This window comes from Astatotilapia calliptera, chromosome 17 (genome assembly GCF_964374335.1).
Source record: "Astatotilapia calliptera chromosome 17, fAstCal68.1, whole genome shotgun sequence".
In the NCBI taxonomy this organism is placed as follows: Eukaryota; Metazoa; Chordata; class Actinopteri; order Cichliformes; family Cichlidae; genus Astatotilapia; species Astatotilapia calliptera.
In genome coordinates, this window is record NC_137438.1 from 37680434 (window position 1) to 37701106 (window position 20673).

Sequence of the window (20673 nt, forward strand, 5' to 3'; positions counted from 1 at the left end):
ACAGTCTTTATGATCATAAGAGAGTGGATACTTCAGCATCTGCGGACACCATGGTTCATCAGTCAGCCTGTCTGCTGCTGCTCACGTGTCTGCCTGGTAAGGAAGACACACACACCTCACGTCCGCTTGCATGAGTTGGAATTATCTAAGCGCAGGTTATCAGATTTTTATGAAAATGGTATGGTGAAACTTTTTTATGGACTTATTGAATTAAAAGTTGAATTTATTTATTGTAGTGTGACCTGGAACATATGGAATATATGGTGTTAATTTGACATGAAATTTGTACATTTTTCATGATAAAGGATTTTATGGCAACGCAACTGAGCTACTTAGAACCACAGCAGACTCTACATGTAAGATTCCTCGATCACTATGTTTCTAAATCTTTTAAAAATGATGTTTTATCTCGAACTTTTGTCAAAAATTACAATCCAATAACTTACTTGAATGTAACAGCTTTATCTGTTCAACCATTCCTAACAGATGGACCATCCTCAGTGGTGCTCAGTGGGGTTGATGTAGTGACTCTGGGGATACTGTACAGTTTTCAGTGCTCGGCCAGTTGTTACCCTGCATGTCAGTTCACCTGGACCTGGGGGAATGTGACTTCCCAGGGCCCAGAGCTGAGCTTGCAGCTTACAGAACTACAGGCAGCCCAAAACCTGACGTGCACAGCTGTCAATCCTGTTACCAAAACAGCAGCCGCTGCCCAAAAGATGCTGCAAGCAGCAGGTAGTGACAGCAAGATTCAGTTTGATCTCGTAAGTTGTCTTAGCAACAATAACTTCAAGCAAATGTTTTTTATTTTCAAACTTTTCAGCCGGACCTTCAAACATACAGATACGTGGCCCAGGAATTATCACTACAGGAGTTGCGTCCAACTTCACCTGCTCGGCTGAGTGCTACCCCTCCTGCAACTACATATGGAGAGTTGACTTCGATGGCATGACATTCAGTACTGTAGAAGGAAACCCGGTTTCCATCGTTCCACCTCCCAGCACTCTCTCTGGGTCTCTGACCTGCAAAGCTCAGAACTCCCTCTCACATCTTTACATCTCCACGACTCAGTCTCTGCAGGTGGCATGTACGTAAAGGTTTTTAAGTCTGCGAGTTAACAATAAAGACACTGAGAACTTCTTATTAGGCAGTGCATCATTTGTGTTGCTACTTGCTAAAGTTAAGTTAAGTTAAAACCAAATATCATCTGATCTTGTGGGGACTTTTGTCATTTGTTCATCTGTTTGCTGTGAGACTTTGAATCACGTGATCACAGTGAATCCCAGAAAGCTGATTGTGTTCATCTGGACGTTACATTTTCATTGGGAGTTTTGTCTGCAAACCTTATAAACAGTACATTTGCATAATGACTGAAACTTGCACTGCTGACGGGCTGTGAGGTCAGCTTCACGATCACTGATATGTAAATTGTTTCAGAGGTGGCGTTCCTCCTGGTCCAGGGTGTTTACACCCTCATCATTGTCATTGAACAAGAGTGGCCACTCGCCTGTAGGCGGAAAAGGACTGCAGAGTCCTGGCCTGAGTAGTTAGCTTTTCTGTTTTATGCCATCTGCTTAACCAGAGGTTGTTTAGTGTATAAATCCAGCTGGAAATCTTACAGTCTAAGTCCTATTAGCTGTGAATGTTGGTTCAGTTTCTTCCCAGAAAGCTTCAACGCATTCAGTATTCTTGTTCTACACATGACAGGTATCAGAGTTCAGTTTAAAGCTGAAAGTTCGTAAGTGTTCATGAAACTGAGCTTACTGTTTGATATTTTAGCTGTGTTTACATGAGCATCCATCATGGTTTGCTAACCATTAGGGGTGCAACGATACACAAAATTCACGGTTCGGTTCGATACTTTGGTGTCACGGTTCGATATTTTTTCGATACAAAAAAAATGTTCATGCTTTTTTCATTTGTCATTTATTAAAATTATAAATATATATTTTAACTCAAAAGTACAGTTTTAAAATTTAATGTTGCTGGAACAACAAAGGGATAAAATAATAAATCTGATTGAGAAATCACTCATCTTTGGAAAAGAGAGTTTATTACAGAGAAATGGCTCTTTCCAAAATAAAAGCTATACTATAGGCTTCTTCTGGGGTATACTCTCAGCAGCATATTAAACATATCAGGTCCCCATAAGGAGAATCAGGTGCTAACGGCTGTCTAAATGACTCGGGTAAAGTTTGTAGCATGCGTGCTTGTTGTTTTTGTCTGCTTCCACTTGTCTTTGCACTAGGATGATGTCGGCGTAAATGTGCAGTCATATTCGTTGTGTTCCCACTAGTGCTGTCAGCGTTAATCTGAAATGATGTTAACGCCACAACACGGCAAATCTTCGTTAACGAGCTACCGCGGATCGCCCTGTGCGTGGGGCTGGATGGCATCAACACGTTAACGAGCTAACTGCGCTAACGCAGTAGTTCCCACCCATGTAATTGAGCATTGCGTGGCACATCCGACATACTGTTTTACTTTAGTCCATGACGCGCTTATCTTCAGGGTCATACTTCACATGAAGACCAAAATAGTTCCAAACGCCAGATCTGAATGAGGGTGGGGGAGGTTCAATTTGCCATGTTGCAACGAGAGCTTAACTTCTGTCTGCTAGCTTGCCCTGCGCTCAGTGAATCTGGGTTCGACTACTCCGCCTAGGCTGCACTGTCGAGCGCAGATCCACTGAGCGCTCAACACAGACAGCATCGTCAGAAGGAAAGTTGATAAAATAAATTAAAAATTTTGTATTGTTCGATACATATGCGTACCGAACCGAAAGCACTGTATCGAACGATTCAATATCGATACGAGTATTGTTGCACCCCTACTAACCATGTGTATGACTATCAAAGCAACCTCTGTTTCACTGACACCTCAGTCACTGCCTCTGTGTCAGACTACATTGATGCAGTAATTTGTGATAAAGGCAAATAATACAGTGGTTAAAAAAAAGCAAAATAAAAAAACATATTCCACAATATAACTGAAATATGTATCTTTCTATTAGCAAAGCATTTGCAGCGTTGAGTAAGAAATTAAGCTTTTCATCTTGTCTGTTCTGCTTCTAACCTCAGATGGACCATCCTCAGTGGTGCTCAGTGGGGTTGATGTAGTGACTCTGGGGATACTGTACAGTTTTCAGTGCTCGGCCAGTTGTTACCCTGCATGTCAGTTCACCTGGACCTGGGGGAATGTGACTTCCCAGGGCCCAGAGCTGAGCTTGCAGCTTACAGAACTACAGGCAGCCCAAAACCTGACGTGCACAGCTGTCAATCCTGTTACCAAAACAGCAGCCGCTGCCCAAAAGATGCTGCAAGCAGCAGGTAGTGCCAGCAAGATTCAGTTTGATCTCATAAGTTGTCTTAGCAGCAATAACTTCAAGCAAATGTTTTTTATTTTCAAACTTTTCAGCCGGACCTTCAAACATACAGATACGTGGCCCAGGAATTATCACTACAGGAGTTGCGTCCAACTTCACCTGCTCGGCTGAGTGCTACCCCTCCTGCAACTACATATGGAGAGTTGACTTCGATGGCATGACATTCAGTACTGTAGAAGGAAACCCGGTTTCCATCGTTCCACCTCCCAGCACTCTCTCTGGGTCTCTGACCTGCAAAGCTCAGAACTCCCTCTCACATCTTTACATCTCCACGACTCAGTCTCTGCAGGTGGCATGTACGTAAAGGTTTTTAAGTCTGCGAGTTAACAATAAAGACACTGAGAACTTCTTATTAGGCAGTGCATCATTTGTGTTGCTACTTGCTAAAGTTAAGTTAAAACCAAATATCATCTGATCTTGTGAGACTTCATTCTCTTTTGGAATCACGTGATCACAGTGAATCCCAGAAAGTTGATTGTGTTCATCTGGACGTTACATTTTCACTCATCCAAGTGACAAAACTCCTGCTGAAAACGAGTCCAAATGAACAGAATCAACTTTTTGGGATTTCCTTACCTGGATGATTGAGCATGCATCAAGACAGGACTGTGTGTAGAGTCCAGCAGAAGCTGCAGGAAGTCATTTTTCCACAGTTAGTCCAGTCGTGTGGTTCAAGTGTTGACTTGACACATATTTTTGCTTTTTCCTGTTCAGCGGCAAACCGCAGCCTGGCCACTGGTCTTGAAGAATCTTCAGCTGTGCTGCTGCTGGCCTTCATCATTCCTGCTTCCTTCACACTGTGATCGAGTAGCGACAGAACTCGCCTGAGATATGATGTAATCAGCTGTTGTATTGTTGTTATTTTTGCAATTATCTGTCTTGTTAGTGGACCTTGAAATGAAAACTTACAATGTATATTTAACGAATATATGAAGCAACAGTCCAAATTAAAACAAAGTCGAAAAGGTAACAAAATCCAGGGAAAACATGAGAGCAAGGAAAAACTAAACTAAGAAACACATAGACAAAGAATGAGGGAAAACTAAAGCTGCTCATACACACAAGGCTAATCAAGGGAAGAGCTCACAGCTGGGGAACAGCACACAGGTACAAACACTCAGAGGCATGGGGAAGTAAAGCTAAATACAAAATGCTGAAGACAAATAGGTACCGTAACTAAAAGTGGGAACATCTACCTTGGTGGTGGAGCCTTAACAAAATGGAAGGCACTAACTAAAAGCAGACTGAAACCAGACACTAAGAAACTATGAGAGAATGGACGTGAAGAAAACAACCTTGAAAATCCCAAAAGTACAGTGGCCCAGAGGGGTCAAACACATTGCAACTTCACTGCAACTTTTCAGAAAATAAATAAATAAATAAGCTTTGTCAAAATACCAAGCACCGTGACAATCTGTTATTAATTTTCTAAGCATTTTTTACAATTATTATTATTTGCTACTATAGTGTTAACTACAATAAAGATGTGGAGTTTTTATCTCACTGTTAAATGTTTCTTTTTCATATATGTGTGTTTTTCTCTGTCAGATTTTCCGGCCTTTGTGAATCAGCTCAAGATAAAATGGCTTTGAGAGTGAATGACTCACCTGCAACCTGACAATGCAGCACTTTATGCTCGTCTCACTTGTTTACAATGGGCCAGTCTCTATTTGTACTTTCTAATCAGTGAAGCTGAAAGGACTTTCATATCAGAGTACAGAAGGGACGGCGCATACGAGGCGTAGCTATTAAGATATTTGTGACATTCTTTAGCATGTGAACAAGAACGTATGGGATCAGGACGACTTACACGTGGCAAGATATTTTCTTCTGTATCCTGAAAATCTGAACAAATAAAATCTGACCGTGCAGTGAAATCACCTGTAAGAGTGTGTGTATAGTCTTAAAACTGCTCTGGAACTGGAAAGCATGCCCAGTTTCTCATTTAGCTAGTCTTGTTTTAGCTTTGGCTCCACCTGCTGTACAAAAGCTAACATTTGCATTTTAAAAATATGCAGACATATGCAACAGTTTGGTAGGCATTCACACTGAAGGTGGTTGGGTGAGTTAGATTCATCAAGATGCTACTGTGTGTTACAACCTGCAACTGAAATAACTCCACTTATTGTAATTACAATAACAGGATAGGATCATCTTTGTTGTCGTTATACAAGTACAACAAAATTTAGACTGGCATCTCTTCTGTGCCCATCAGAAAATGGCTCGGTGTTTGTAGCTGTTGTTCATGTGCATTGATTTATGTGCTTTTCACTGCAGAGCCTCACTGACATGGAGACGCTAGAAGAACTGCACCCACTGGTCCGCTCTGCACAAGCATCAGTAACATATATACTGTATGTGCAAGGCTATGTTTACCCATTCTGTAGCTGCACTACCACATTTACTATTTACAACTACCACATACTCTCATCACCCACTTGAGCACAGACTGGGTGTCATCAGGACACTACAACATAGAGCCAACACCATCCCCACAGACACAGCGGCCAGGGAAGCTGAAGAACATGCTCCCTAAGCTAAAACCCTTAGTGATCCTTGATGTGTCAGGAGTATCAGAACAGTTGAGACACATTTTTTCTAAACACCGAGTCTCTGTGGTGCTTAAAGCCCAAAACACGCTGCGCCTAAAATTGGTCCACCCCAAGGAATCGGTCCTCCAACACAGTAATATAGCGTACGCTGTGCCAGGAGGATTGCCATGATTTATACATTGCGGAAACCAAACATCTGGCTAAGCGGATGGCACAACACAGAAGAGCTACCTCGTCAGTGGACACTCTTTTAATGATGGGGATGTACACATCCTGGACAGGGAGGAACGCTGGTTTGATCGGCAATCAAAGAGGTCATTTAAGGAAAAGGACATCTCTGAACTGGAGAGGGGGCCTAAGGGTCCATCTGTCACCATATTACAATGCTGTGAGTGTGTGAGTGATACTCAGGTCTTTGATCATGACAATTTGCATATTGATCAATGAACTGACCTCACAGCCCATTGTTCATTCAGTGGGCTGGTTTCAGTCATTATGCAAATGTACGGTTTACAAAATTGGTGAAACCTGCAGTCAGCTGAGACTGAAGACGTCACTTGGATTGGACCAAACGTTTCTCCCACTGAAAACGCTGCATCCAGATGAACAGAATCAACCTTTCGGTTCCACATTTTCCTGGATTTTATTAAGACTCAACAGCTTGGGTATTTACTAAAACTCATTTTCTTCCATTTCTCACACCTGGGGAGACTCATCAAATTATCGAAGTCCAAACACATTAAAAAAAGATTCTTTATTTGGTGTTCAGTTTACTGAAAACGTATTTAGTTTTCTTGGCTTACTTCAAACTGCTCACACAGACCCATTCATATTGTTACAGAGTTTTAACACAACTAAAATTTGATTAAAACCTTTAATTCTCAATTAAACTTTTACAAACTTAAATTTGGGACAATAGGAGTGGTATGTTTAAATATCGCCTCTGTATGCCTGCCTAGATATTCCAAAAACCCCATAAAGGATCTGTGATTAATAACTTGGTTCCATTTACATTTCTGAACAATTTCTTGCTATTGAAGGTAAACATCTGCTTTTATTGCATTTGCAAATTGCAGAGTCTATCTTAATCAACAGTCAAGTGAACCTCTGTGAAAAGCTTTTCTTTATTTTTTATTAAAATGCAGCCGAAACTGAATTCCCAGCCTCCAACTTTAAATAAACTCGCTTATGACAGAAAACGACAGCGCCTTTCCAGAGGAAAGATTCACATCTCTGCAGTCTTATTAAACAAAAGTTTATTCAGCAAACAAACAACAGCTGATTTTTTTGGTTTTCTCTGAAATGCAAAGTCTGAGGCGCCAAATTTCCATTCAATGCAATTACACGCCATACTTCTTCTGCAAAGCCGTGATAGATGATCTGTCCAGGTCGGCTTGGTGAAGAAAGTCAAACAGTTCTTTGAGCACTGTGAGGAAAAGAAACCCCCCCAGAAATGATCAATATGCTGGAAAAATGTGGATGAAAAAGACAAAGTGAACCTATGAGCCGTTTGCAGCGGCGCATCATGTAAAGACTCCACCTTTCTTCTCTGGTGATGACATGAACATAACAGCCATATCGAAGCGCCTCACGCTTGCAAGACTCCTGAGAGTCTCCAGTATGACGGCCGGCTCTTCATTCCTGCAAACAAAGCTGTTTTTTTAAATCCACCACAGAGCTACACGTGTTCACTACTTTAAGAGTTTAGCTGCACCTATTTGTCTGAGTATGACTGAAAATAACAGGATGCTTAATGCATAATAATACTACGATTAACCATAACTTTGACGTAGACACCATTTAAAAAAAAAAACAAAAAAAAAACTTACTTGATGTAGAAGTCATGTAGAGTCCTCAGGATAAGACTGAGGATATCAGGTTCGAGGGAGTTGTGGAAAATCTTGGCGTAAGCCTCAGATTTTATTTGCTGTACATAAAAACACAAGACAAACAAAAAAAGCAAGAACAAAGACGACAATTTCAGCTAAAACAAACTCCAGCAGCCTATTTTCATTTTTTTAAACATTTGGTTCAGAACAGCTATTTCCTGTTAGCCAAAAATCTTTGATAACTTGATAGAAATTCAATTTTATTTTATTTATACTCACCCAATCACAATAACAGTGGCCTCAAGGCGCTTTTTTATTGTAAGGTAAACACTCTACAAAAATATAATGAAAACAGAGAAAGCCCCCACAATCATATGACACTATGAGCAAGCGCTTTGGCAACAGTGGGAAGGAAGAACTTCCTTTTAACAGCAGAACCAGGCTCATCTGCTGCGACTGGGTGAGGTGAGGGGAGGAAGACGGGACAAAGAAAAGCGCATGGAGGCTCACCTTCAGATATCTGTAAACAGTTTCGGGCTGGTTTCCAATCCTGCGGAGGTCCGCCTCCAGCTGGAAGCTGTTTGTTGGTGGAGGAGGCAGGTCTGTTCCTGTTGAGGAAGGTTCGGTTGATGGTTCAGGAGGAGGATGAACGGTTTCTGCCTGCTCTGGTTGTTTGGGCTGTCTGGTGAAATGAAGAATAACTTTTAATAGGACAAAAACTGATACAATAAAATAACAACTAGTGCAGAAAAGTTAAGAGCAATACTCAAAAATGCTGACACCTACTTTTCTGATGCCTGTGAGGGGACCTCTGACAGCTCCTCGATTTTGATCATCTTGGCGCTGGGGGATGTAGACAGAGGAGAAGACGCCTCCTCTACTTCCTTCACCACTTCCTGCACCAAGGGCTTGTATGCCCCTGATTCCCCCTCGGGCACCACAATCTTTCCGCTGATTTCCTCGATGTCTATCCTCCTCAGAGGTTTCTGCAGAGAAAAAAAAAGGTTTGTCAAGCTTTATAAAATTAAAAGGACCCCACCGTTGATTCTGGTCATTCCAGGAAAGATTAAAATTAACATAATAAAAGTCACATGTGCACTGAAGATTTTTATGGGCCTGCAAAACAAAACAAAACTAAACAAAACAAAATAGCATGCAAGCAATGGCAAAATAAGTGTTTGTCTTCTCTCAGCAGCGTGTTCAAACGGAGCTCCGCTGGATCACAAATCCACTTTCACATAGTTCATATTAGTTTACAAATACACTAGTCTAAGTGTGATGGCAGCAGCCACACAGGGGTAAATTAGTCCATTTTTCACTTTATTATTTTGCTTTGCAGTATTCTTCATTAATATAATTCATTAATCATTTGGTTAAACCTAACACTGGTATTATGAGGCGCGCACATAGTAGCATTGTATGGTTTTTCTAAAATGTTTTGTTATATTAATTATGTTTCTCTTTGAGTTACCTGGGTTTGGGCGGTGGCTGTTTCCTGTCTGGGCAAAAGGTGTGGCTGAGGACTCTGGGGACAAAATGCCTGCTCAGCAGGACCAACCATGGGCTTACCAGGAGCAGGGGTGTTTTAGGTTTAGTTAGGTTATTCTGTGCTTAGTTAATATTAGTGTGTGTTTTTGTTTTCCCCCCTATTGTGTTCAAATGGTTTGGCCAAATCATTATAAAAGCTACCCTCATGTGTCTTTGTAATTAGGTCAGTTTGTGAGTTAAGTTGTGTCTCACTTTGTTTTGTTTAAGTTTCTGGAAATTACTTTTTGTAGAGTTATATTTAGTTGACCTGTTTTATGGGCCTGCTAAGTATGGTTTTGAATTTTGGACTTTTTGAGGGTTAAAATAAAGAAAACCCTTTTTGAAGATATTTTTTTGCCTGTGTCCTCTTTGTTTTGGCTGCTTGGTCCCTCACAATAAGGGGTGCCAAGAGTGACGCTTGCAATCCAGGAAATGCTTTTTAAACAGACATTTGCTACTCACGGTTGAGCGAAGGTGTGTTGGTTTGTCTATTGGTTGGACTGTTCTCATCTGTGAGCCGTTCACAGCCTGCAGACGGCCACTGGAGCCTGTGTACTAACACCAGGAGAAAGACTAAAGTGAGAGGAGAAAAATCTCAAGCCCAATAAAGACATCAGAAGCTAATGGAGCTAATGCTTTTGACTCATTATTTAATTGTTTTTCTTCTTCTATGACTACTTAGTTTTGGGCTAATGACTGGATTTTGACACATACCATCTGCAGTTTCTGGAGTTCGTTAAGGGCTTGCTTGTTTCCAGGTTCCAGTTTCAACAGCTGCTGAAAGTCTGTGACACACACAAACAGAATCGAAGATTAAAACCAACCCAACAGCAAACAGACAGAAGACACAATGTCGTTTTTTGGGCTCATAAAAACACAAACACACTGCACCTTGTCTGGCCTCTTCCAGCTTTCCTAGTGCCACTCTGGCTGTACCTCTCCGGGCGAAAGCCTTGGAGTAAGTACTGTCCAGGAAAATGGCTTTAGTGCAGTCCTCCTCCGCCTCCTTAAACCTGCAGCAGAAGGAAAGGAAAAACAAAGCCAGTCAGAAACAAGAAGGCCTTTTTAATGTGTGTCAAGAAAAAGTATCCTTACTTCTCCAGCTTGAGATAAGCCATGGCTCTGTTGGCGGGCAGCAGCACGTTCATGTGGTCTGCCTCCATGCCTCGGGTGTAGCACTCTACAGCTGCTTCATATTTCCCTTCTTTGAAGTAGGCATTCCCCTAGAGACACAATAACCCTCATCACTTAAGATCTTTTGGAAGAAAGCAGAAACACTGCTAAAATCATGAAAACCTTCATGAATCATCATCAAAAATCCTACTCTGTCCTTCTGGAAAACCGCCTCCTGTCTCCTCTGCTGCTCCTCTATCTGTCTCTGTTGATCAGGATCGACTGCAGGGACCTCCAGGGGCTCTGCAGCTTTGCTTGCAACGGCAGCCACCTGATGTCCAAGGGCCTGAAGCGGACACAGGAGAAGATCAAAGAGGATGAACCGCCAAGTTGACTGTGCGCACACAAACACACATTGTGCACTAACCCACCTCTCTGATTTTCTTTATTTCATTCTGTGCCTCCGTGTTGTCAGGCTCGAGCTTGAGAACCATCTCGTAATCTACAGAGGATATTTTTACTGTCATCTAAGGGCGCTCAAATTAAAATATACTGTCTTGTTGGTACGCTTGTTACCTTCTAATGCAGGTTCATACTTCTTCAGCGCAAACCGCGCTGCTCCTCTCCGCGCGTACGCTTTGAAATACTTGCTGTCAAGAGCGATTGCCAGGCTGCAGTCGGACTCAGCCACAGCGTACCTGCACAAACACAAAATGGAAAAAATAATGAAAAAAATAAAATTAAAAAAAAACTACACAAACATTCTAATTGTGTGATTTCATTCTTGGTGCTCCGACTCACTTTTTGAGCCTGAAGAATGATGTAGCTCTGTTTGTGGGAAGCACGGGGTTGTAAGGATCGGCAGCCATTCCTCTCGTGTAACATTCAATCGCGTAATCGTACTTCCCATCTTTAAAAAAATTGTTACCCTGAAAATTAAACAGAAACTATAGCTGTAAAGTGTGTGTGTGTGTGTGGGGGGGGGGGCTTCTGATCTTTGTAAATCCTACAACATAACGTATATAAGTGCTCATTAACCATCTGCAGATATATCGGTATCTAGGCTTATAAAGGCCAATACATGAAATTTTAAAAAGTAAGGATGAGACGAGAGAATCACTGCTCATCCATGTTATGAGGGGAACATTGGATATGGAACGCCACAAATGAATAATCAACAACATCTGACAAAAAAAAAATGTTGTTAGCAAGGATAAATGAATACAAGTACACACTCTCTATAAGAAACTTGGAATATAATGGGATAAATCATAGTTTCAGGTAAAAACTGCAATAATCAAATGTCTGTGACAAAGAGTAATCAAATAGCTCACATGTTTGATGTGTTTTTACCTGGAAAACACTTTAAAAAGGCAGTTTTTGGTTATAATATAATTGTATTAAAAAAAATTTATATTGGCCTTGAAGGAGTATCAGACCCTTTCAGATTATATAACTTATTTTGATGTATCCTGCATGATCACCTGATTGGAGATTTATCCTTCAGCAGGACATCTAAACCTACATCGTGACTGCAAGCCCCTGTAAAACCCTATGTCGTACATTGGGTTGATCATGATTGGCCTGTACAGTACTACATCTATTTTTCCTTTTTTTAATGCCTCACATATAATATCCACCTTTTCCTTCTCGGCCAGCGCTTTCTCTGGATCTACTGAAGCTTCCTCCGAGTCTGACTCGTTGGACTCTGCAGGACAATCTTCCTCCTTATCCATTTCTTCCATTACCTTTTCCTGCCACAACAAATCAAACAAATTAAATAAAAGTTGTAGCAGATTGCATACAAGTTTTACTTCTAAAGCCAAGTGTGTTTTATAGGTTTTTAAAAATACCACATCAAACTTGTCCCAGGATTGATAGTCGTATGATTTTATTCTCGAAGCCTGTTTGGCCTCCTCTGTTTTTGTGTCACCATCTCCAGTAACCTCCTCCTCCTTCTTCTTCTTCTTCTCCCTTTTCTTGGCTCTGTAGTCCCTGTTCCTCACTGGAGGGAGTTTTTTCTACAACAGAGACAAGAAGCTGCTGACACCTGGACGGACTTCAGTTCACCAAGAGCCTCGCGAGCTGTCTGCAGCGGGGGGCATACCTGAACCTCCTGAACCACCCCTGTCCTCAGCTCCTCATCCTTCGTCTTGATGTCCGCCTCCCAGTTCTCCAGCTCCCTCACAAAGCTGTGCAGCTCCTCCACATTTTGCCGCATCTGAAGCTGTAACTCGGCGGCTTTGTTTCCCACGGACATGTCCCTCCCTGTGAAACACACATTTGTTTGGGGGACAAACTCTTAGCGGCACTTGTCGCCTTTGGGTTCGTGCGGCAGTCGGGAAGAAAACACGAGAATCACGCCGTCACGCTTCTTTGGCTAGAAGCTAGCTGGCTAGCAAAAACATTGCTTTACTTAAATAAAATAAACGGACTGTTGCTGCTCAAAACGTGTGAAATACCTGTTACTTCTCTTCCCGCTTCACAGTTAGAGTTTAGCTTCCGTTAGTTTGGCTAAAAACTACAAGAAAAAAGTGCCGTTTATTCACAGCTTTCTGTTTACGTTCGCAGCCATGACAGCAAGGTCCCAGCAGCCTTTGCTCTGCGTGAGCAGCACTGCACGTACCCAGAGATCGTCTATGTTAGTGTGGGGTCACTTTGGTGACTTTAATGTGCGCCCAAACATGAGAAGTTTAAAATTAAAGGCAGTGTATTTTTATTGCAAGTAAACATATCTAAGTTCCCTGACTGTGGATGATTTCAAGCTGTCACTCCAGTGAAGACTCGCCAGTGGATGGCTAGCATCAAAAGATAAAATCTAAAACTTTTTGCATTTTGAACTCACATTTCCAAACCTGCACGGACTCTGCCTCCAATCTATAATCGCAAATCTATTGACTGGATAATAAAGGCACAAATGTCACTCCATATAATTTGTTATAAGCTGACACGCCTGTAGATTGACAGTACATTAACTACGAAACACAAAATATACTCAGCTTATAAATGAAAACGTTTGATACACTGGTTTAATTTTGGTCCTCAGACCCACTTCGAGTTAACGACTTTTCTGCCCATTCCGAATAGACGATCTTCACTGTAGTCTAGCCAATTAACTATATAAAAGGCTAACATTTTATTGCTCTCCGCATTTCTTTGAATTATATTTCTATATTTTATTTTTAATAATAGTGACGTCAGCGATAACAAACTCAATTTCCATATTCATTACCTTTGACCTAAATGTCCCACGTGACCTACAAAACAGTGACGACCCCTCCTGCTAGCTGTCTGCAGCTAACCAGGAGGACCTTCATGGTGACATTTTCATACTCTGGGCATTTCGCACAATGGACCAGACTAAACAAGAGGAGGAATATGGATATGACTTATTCCCGGAGAGAAAACCGGGAGAGCACAAAAAGACCTCAATCGCAGAGAGCCTGTTCACTTTCAACCACAAGTGTCAGGTCATGTTACAGTTCGCAGTGGAAACCAGTGAGTATCAGTGTTAGCTACTTTTAAAAAAGGGAACGTCACCTCAGCAGTAAGAAGCAAATACCTGCCGGTTCGGGGGACTGCATGCCTTTTGCAGTGTACAAAGTCACAGTCTATATTGGCAGCACTTTTAGCGTTAGCTGATTCAGTTAGCAGTGAATGATAATGCTAACTAGCTTGTGTGCTTCTCTCTCAGGTCCTTACGCCAAACTCCTCCTCAGTGCCATGAAGAGTTCAGGATGGTACGTGCCACTTCAAAATAAAGTACCACGCTTGACCTTCCACTGTTAGTCTCATATTACTGTAGTGATATCTATATACAGAGCAGTCCCAACAAATGGGAAAGGGGGGATACTCTTGCTGTTGCTTTTTATTATTAACAAGCAGTCGAAATGAACAGTTTTACAAGTTTAACTTTGCTGCAGATTATTCGTTTTACAGCTACTATATACATATAAAAATCTTAAGTACAAATGCTTAAAAAGCCATTTCAATTTTTTCCAGAGTAACAAATTCACTAACATTTTCACTTCCCCAAAACATAAATACATTTTTGCCTACCCAAACCTTCTTGGCCCTGTGTGAAAAAGTAATCGCCCACCCTACATGAGTTACCTGTCGATAATATTTCAACGTTTTTTTGTTTTTGGAAAGCAGAGTTCAATTTCTTTAACCACATCCAGGCCTGTTTACCACCAGACCTTTAAGAAATCTTTTAAATAGAACCTGTTCAACAAAGTGAAGTCGTCTAAAAGCTCTTAAAAAGTGATGTGATGAACCTTCCCAGGAGTGCCTCTAAGAGTGCACTGATGTCTCACCCAGGAGGTCACAAAAGAACTCAGAACAACAACTATAGAACTGCGGGCCTCAGTTGTCTCATCTAAGGTCAGAGTTCATGATTCAACAATAGGAAAGAGACTGGGCATCCATGGTAGAGTCCCAAGGAGAAAACCACTGCTGACCAAAGAGAACATAAAGGCTCGTCTCACATTTGAGACGAGGATTCCCAAAACTTTTGGGAAAATATTTTCTGGACTGATGAGACAAAAGTTGAACTCTCTGAAAGGTTTTGTGTCTTGTTACATTTGGTATTAAACTAAGGAGAATAGCATACCAACAATCAAACATGGTGGTGTGATGGTCTGGACTGCTTGTAAGCTCGGTCATCATTTCATGCTCTGAACCTCAAGCACACTTGTGTTCTGCAGCACGATCCAGCAAGTCCACCTCTGAATGGCTAAAACCCCCAAAATAAATTACAATGCTGTAAAGAAGAGTGGGACAAAATTCTTCCCCAGTGATGTGAAAGACTCATTACCAGTTTGTTTATAACACTTGATTGCAGTTCTAATCGCAGTTACTTTTTCACAAAGGGTGAGGTAGGTTTGGACAGTTTTTTCCCTTAATAAATGAAATAATCTTTTAAAAGCTGCACTTTGTATTAACTAGTGTTATCTTTGTCTAATATTACAATTTGTTTGCTCTTAAACATGTTAGTGTGACAAATATGCCAAAGCACAGTTTTACAAAATAAAGAGCGTCACAGTGTTTTCACTTTTCCTCTCTGGATGCAGTAAAGTGTTTAAAGATCGGCACTTTTCCTGTGAGGACTGTGACGGGACGGTCAGCGGCGGATTTGACGCGGCCTCGTCTCAGGTAGGAAACACAAGAACAGAGGTGTTGCAGACCGTGCGGGCCTATGAGAACTGACCGTATTTGTGTTGGGTTTTTTTTCCCCCAGATCGTTTTGTGTCAGAACAACATCCACCAGCAGTCCCACATGAACCGAGTAGTCACGCATGAGCTCATACATGCCTTTGACCACTGCCGGGCCCATGTGGACTGGTTCAATAACTTCAGACATCTGGCCTGTTCAGAGGTGAGTGGTGAAGTCTTCTTTTCACAAGAAAACTGGGACTGAATAACAAGAGTAGTTCCATAATACTACTAGTGTCCAAAAGCTCCACTGAGAATGATCTGGAATTTCCAACAGTAGGGAGGCATCAGCTGTTTAGATTCCCTAATGTTGCTCCCCCCTGACTAAGTGTCTGGAAGCATCGTGAAACTTACTGATGAGTAGTGAGACTGGATTCTGGGAGGATTTGGTTAAGCCTCACAGAGTGAAGCTCCTCAAAGATTCTAGTTTTTGGTGCCTCTGTTTCAGATCCGGGCAGCTAACCTGAGCGGAGACTGCTCCTTCACCAACGAAGTTGCTAGATTCAACTTCGGCTTTAAGCGGCATCATCAGGTACTTTCACCGGTCAAAAATTATTTGCAGATTTTAGCTCGCAGCTTCCATTTTCAAACCAAACTCGTGTGCTTTCCTTGGACAGGAGTGCGTCCGAGGCCGCGCCCTTCGCTCCATCCTGGCCGTGAGGAAAATTAGCCGAGCCGAGGCGGAGAAAATAGTCGACGAGGTCTTCGACTCATGTTTCAACGACCATGCGCCGTTCGGACGGATCCCGCACAGCAAGAGAGATGCCAAGTTTGCGTACAGAGATTACATGAACAGGGACCGATATTATGCAAACCTTTAGTGTCGCCGCATTTTCATGAAACTCCCAAAGGGTGCTGCGCAGGGCCGACTGCAGCTTGGCAATGTGGTCAGCCTCAGCAGAATGACTGTGTGTCGAAACAATCGTATCCCTTCAAAAAGGATTTTCAGACGATGATTTGTCCTTGGAGGAGAAAACAAAGGAGCTGCGTACAGATACATTTCACCTGCTACCTTTTGGACACTAATTCAGCGTAGTGGGATTGTAAGGACTGATTTTACTCTGGAAGTGTTAGTGATTTTTGTCCTTTGTTTTTAGGTGATTAATGGGTGCTGTTAAGGAAATACAGGATTGCCTTTTTGTACATCGGTGCGTGTGCTATGATGACAAATAAGGATGTATTTCTCTTGGTGGCTCATCAACTTGTTGCCACGTTGACCTCGATCAATTTCCTCTAAATATACTTGATTGTATGTATATTAAATAGAATCAAATTGTATGTGAATTAAAGTTTATTTCCTCTGGAAATGTTTGATTTTGGGGTTTTGTGTGTAGATTTTTACCCCTCAGCTGTAAGAATCTCATGGGATTATTGTCATCGTGGCTGGGACACTTAACTTTGTGAATGAGGTAACTCAAGAAAGAGGCCACGTAGGAGCTTCATATTGATGTCATAGGTGTGTCTACTAAAAATCTCGGCTGAGTTTGAATCTCAATGACCTCAACCTCCAGCTCAGAGTTAAGTTTTCTGAAAATCATGTGAGTGCGATAACTTGACAATGAGGTGACGTAGGATTTTGTGTGTCTACTAGAAGGCTGAGGGGTACCGCTGGTGGTTGCCAATATTTTTTTCTAGCTAGACTCAAGCAGTACCACAAAGTTATTTTGAGGACAGGACATACCCGTTGCATCTGACCTTGTTTGAATATAAGAAGGATAAGTAAGTGTACGTGTCAGAACGTTATGTTTAATCCCAATAAAGGATCCTTCAAATTAACATGTGAGACAAGTAAGATGAGGCGAGTGGGAAAAGTTCTTCCACAACAACACAGTCAACCTTGTTCACATCTGTGCAGTCACTGTAAAATGTCATTGCTGACATCTTTATTGGACATTAGCATTTAAAGAATCTCATGCCCTCCAACAAAATTAATGAGGGGAAAAAGTTATGAGGGAATTAGTCTCATAATCCCTCCTCCTGTTTCTCCTCCACCACTTCAGCCTATCTCAAAGACAACAGTTCCTGTGCCTAATGACTAGTGTCTGAGTGCAATATGCTACTCAATATTCTCCTCTTAGAAGACACTACAAAACCACACGATAAGTGGGTGGGACGGGCAATAGAGATTAGGTGAATTTTAAGAAGCCCAACAGAGAAAATGAAGCTTCAAGGCAGTGGGATTAATGTGAAGAAAACAAAGGACAAAAATGATATTTGGATTTGTGCAATGTCATACACACAAGTAATAAATAAGTACAAAACAATAGAATTACTAGTGGAATTGTGTACATATCAAATGCTAGCTGCCAAATACTTTTAATTATTACGATGACTTATTTTAGTTTTCCATAATGTAGTCAGGATTTAAGGTCATTCAAACTCTCTCACTAGTTTAAGTCTCTTAGGAATACGTTCATTTATAAATGACAGAAATTGGCTGATTAAAAAAAAATCACCATATTAGCATTTTAATTAAAGAATGCTGAATTTTACTCAGGTTTCTAAAGTGCCAAGTAGGTAAAAACTGCAGAGGATGTAACCTCAGTGATACAACAGCCCTGCCGTTGTATTCTTAACAATATAAAGATGCATATAAGGGAGACATTTAGGATTACGTGCAAAGAATTAAGGTTTAAAGTTGAGCATTTTAAGCTAGCAGTTACTACTTTGAATATGTAAAACGCACAAAACATGATTAACATTAATTTGGAGTTTTGTTTCAGGCCATTTAATGACTGTAAACCAAATAATAAGTGTGATTTTAACCTTGCTTTGGTCTCCAACATCTCCCGAGGGAAATTGTATATATTTTAGGTGTGTTGCAATTACTTATTTTACACTACGAATAGCCTTCAGTTTTTCTGTTTATTCTCTTAATACTAATATCTTAAATAGTGTAGCTATAAAAGAACATAAAGGTATTGAATGCCATTGAGGTTAAAGATTTTTTGTAGGTACACCTGTTCAAAAAAAAAGAGAGAGAAAAAATATTCGGAGAGCAGCAGTTTGCTGGGTGAAAATGCCTTGTCACACGTCAGAGGAGAATTGTCGGAGTGCTTCAAGCTGATAGTAAGGCAACCGTGATTCACCAGGTGGCACTTCTGTAAGATAAAGACAGAAAACATACTACACACTCATCAAAACTCAGCTACACATTATAAAATCATTGCCTGCTCTGATGAACTCTGTTGCCACATTCACATGGTATGATCAGAATTTGCCATAGACAACATGGTACTACCAAGGTGTAAGTAGTGATAATAAGTGGCCAGTGAGTATTTTTAAGCAAAAATGGAAGGAGAACACACAAACACTTTGAATAAGAGCTTAAAACCTTTGTGATAACGTGTTTTCCATTTTTATTATATCAGAAATGATTTTTATTTATAATAACAGGATCATACAGGACATGATACTGATGTCAATACACGTACGTTGCAATTTTCTTACAAATTAAAGGAACGTTCATTTGGAAAATCACATTATCATGTTTTTTGTATAGAAACTAATTATTCTTAACACTTATGTATTACGGTTGTTCAAGAATAAAACAGACTGTGCGAAAGAGATGATCATGATCTCTGTAACTTTAGATGCAGCATTTGTGTATTCCTCTGCCGCATGCTAATTACTAATTTCTCAAATATGGTTTGTTAATTTTGTGTCCAGAAACAGTAATACCTTAACCTCGATGCGTAACAATGTATGACTGCAGTACTGTCTTGGTCCTTTAGATGGCAGTTTTGGCCCAAGAATTCTGATCATCACAGCCAAGTTAGTCCAACTCAAACTTAAAAAGAAAGTGCTGTTGCTGTTTTATTGATACATATAATTGAATTCCTTTCACTGAGTCCTGTTCCAGGTGAATGTGAGCCTTTTATGAGCAGAGATAGGGCGCAGTAATCAAGTTGCTGCTGAGAAGAGTGACGACTTTCATTATTCCATCTATTTAAGCAGGCAGCACCCACTGTGATCTAATTAGGTACTCCAGCAAAAGTGAAATCCCTTCACTAATCTGTGGAGGACAACACATTAACCCCAAGAGCAGTAATGAACTCATCTCATTAATTAGAATAATGTCAGATTTAGTTGTAGCATAGAGAGACAATGAAAAGCGAGGACGCCCACTTGCCTTTGTGAAGTTTTAAGGTGTCTGCTCTTCACGGGAGTGGAGCTGATAATGAGAAACCGTTGAATTATTTAGCCTTGAAAGTAGTCTGAGACTGTTTACACAACGCTTTTTTCTCTTGTTCTTTTTTCAGAGAAAAACATGTCATTTTTAAAACATTTCAGAAAGAAATATTTTTTCCCTTTCAAGGTCTCGGGTGACTTTGAAATGACTGTGAATGAAAGAAAGCAACACAGGAGAGACCTAGGGAAAAGACTGGTTGACTTGGCAGGCTGTGGCCAAGATGGTCATTTTTCTGTCCTGACTCCAGTACTCTGGGGAAAACCTGTGAACAATAGCAAATACATTGAGCCCAGTCTCCTGTCCTTTAGCCTAAGGAGAACAATCACAGTCAGATGATTGAGGACAAGAGTGCATATCTAAAGATGGCCACCTTGTTTTATCTGCTGATGCTATGGTGTAAGGCACAAATGTGACGTGAAAAGAACAAGCTACAAAATAGACAGCTATATAATGGGGCAGTACAATATGACTTGCAAAGTTTAACCTTGTAAAAACAATACAATGTAAGAGTATTACTACTGCAATTATTACACAATTACACTGTGACAGCTATTATTGTAGTTGTAATACTAAAAGTAATTTAGAGATATTTGGAGGTTGCTTCCTTAACAAGAGCTAAATGAAAGGCTAATGCTAGCTGTTCAGCACAAAAACTGGAAACAACAATTAATTTAATCCTCCTACTATCAACATCAGAGCTACTAAATCACAAGTGTTACTAAGTGACAATTCTAAGTAACTCATTAGTTTAATATCAACAAAATGCAGAAAGCAAAAATAGCATACTGTGTTTCTATCTTTGCGCTAACTAAGCTAACAGGCTCTGTCGGCTTGACAGCTACAAAATTGTTCCGTAGTTAC

General features: G+C 40.8%; 3 protein-coding genes across 4 annotated transcripts; 2 read left to right on the forward strand and 1 right to left on the reverse strand.

Annotated features, from left to right (window-relative positions):
- The first annotated feature begins 1700 nt into the window (after positions 1-1700).
- LOC145421281 (uncharacterized) lies at positions 1701-5262 on the forward strand. The gene is made up of 5 exons (XM_080291352.1): positions 1701-1707; positions 3081-3329; positions 3418-3681; positions 4100-4221; positions 4934-5262. Exons 1-4 carry the CDS (start codon positions 1701-1703, stop codon positions 4186-4188), a joined length of 609 nt encoding a protein of 202 aa, XP_080147478.1. The 3' UTR covers positions 4189-4221; positions 4934-5262.
- A 1410-nt stretch (positions 5263-6672) lies between these two features.
- On the reverse strand, positions 6673-14138 carry rpap3 (RNA polymerase II associated protein 3). 2 transcript variants are annotated; one of them, XM_026147436.2, is made up of 17 exons: positions 13969-14138; positions 12514-12674; positions 12260-12427; positions 12047-12160; positions 11208-11335; positions 10983-11104; positions 10838-10908; positions 10618-10752; positions 10389-10516; positions 10185-10306; positions 10008-10078; positions 9756-9848; positions 8553-8752; positions 8277-8448; positions 7767-7864; positions 7478-7578; positions 6673-7363 (listed from the first exon to the last, which is right to left on the reverse strand). In XM_026147436.2, the coding sequence occupies exons 1-17, from the start codon at positions 13988-13990 to the stop codon at positions 7278-7280; spliced, it is 1992 nt and encodes a 663-aa protein (XP_026003221.2). In that variant the 5' UTR covers positions 13991-14138; the 3' UTR covers positions 6673-7277. The 2 variants fall into 2 exon arrangements, with proteins under 2 accessions (XP_026003221.2, XP_026003222.2); XM_026147437.2 differs by lacking the exon at positions 13969-14138 and adding an exon at positions 12869-13026.
- Positions 13483-16927, forward strand: atp23 (ATP23 metallopeptidase and ATP synthase assembly factor homolog). The gene is made up of 6 exons (XM_026147438.2): positions 13483-13904; positions 14101-14146; positions 15479-15560; positions 15646-15783; positions 16069-16152; positions 16238-16927. The coding sequence occupies exons 1-6, from the start codon at positions 13757-13759 to the stop codon at positions 16439-16441; spliced, it is 702 nt and encodes a 233-aa protein (XP_026003223.1). The 5' UTR covers positions 13483-13756; the 3' UTR covers positions 16442-16927.
- Positions 16928-20673: the final 3746 nt, after the last annotated feature.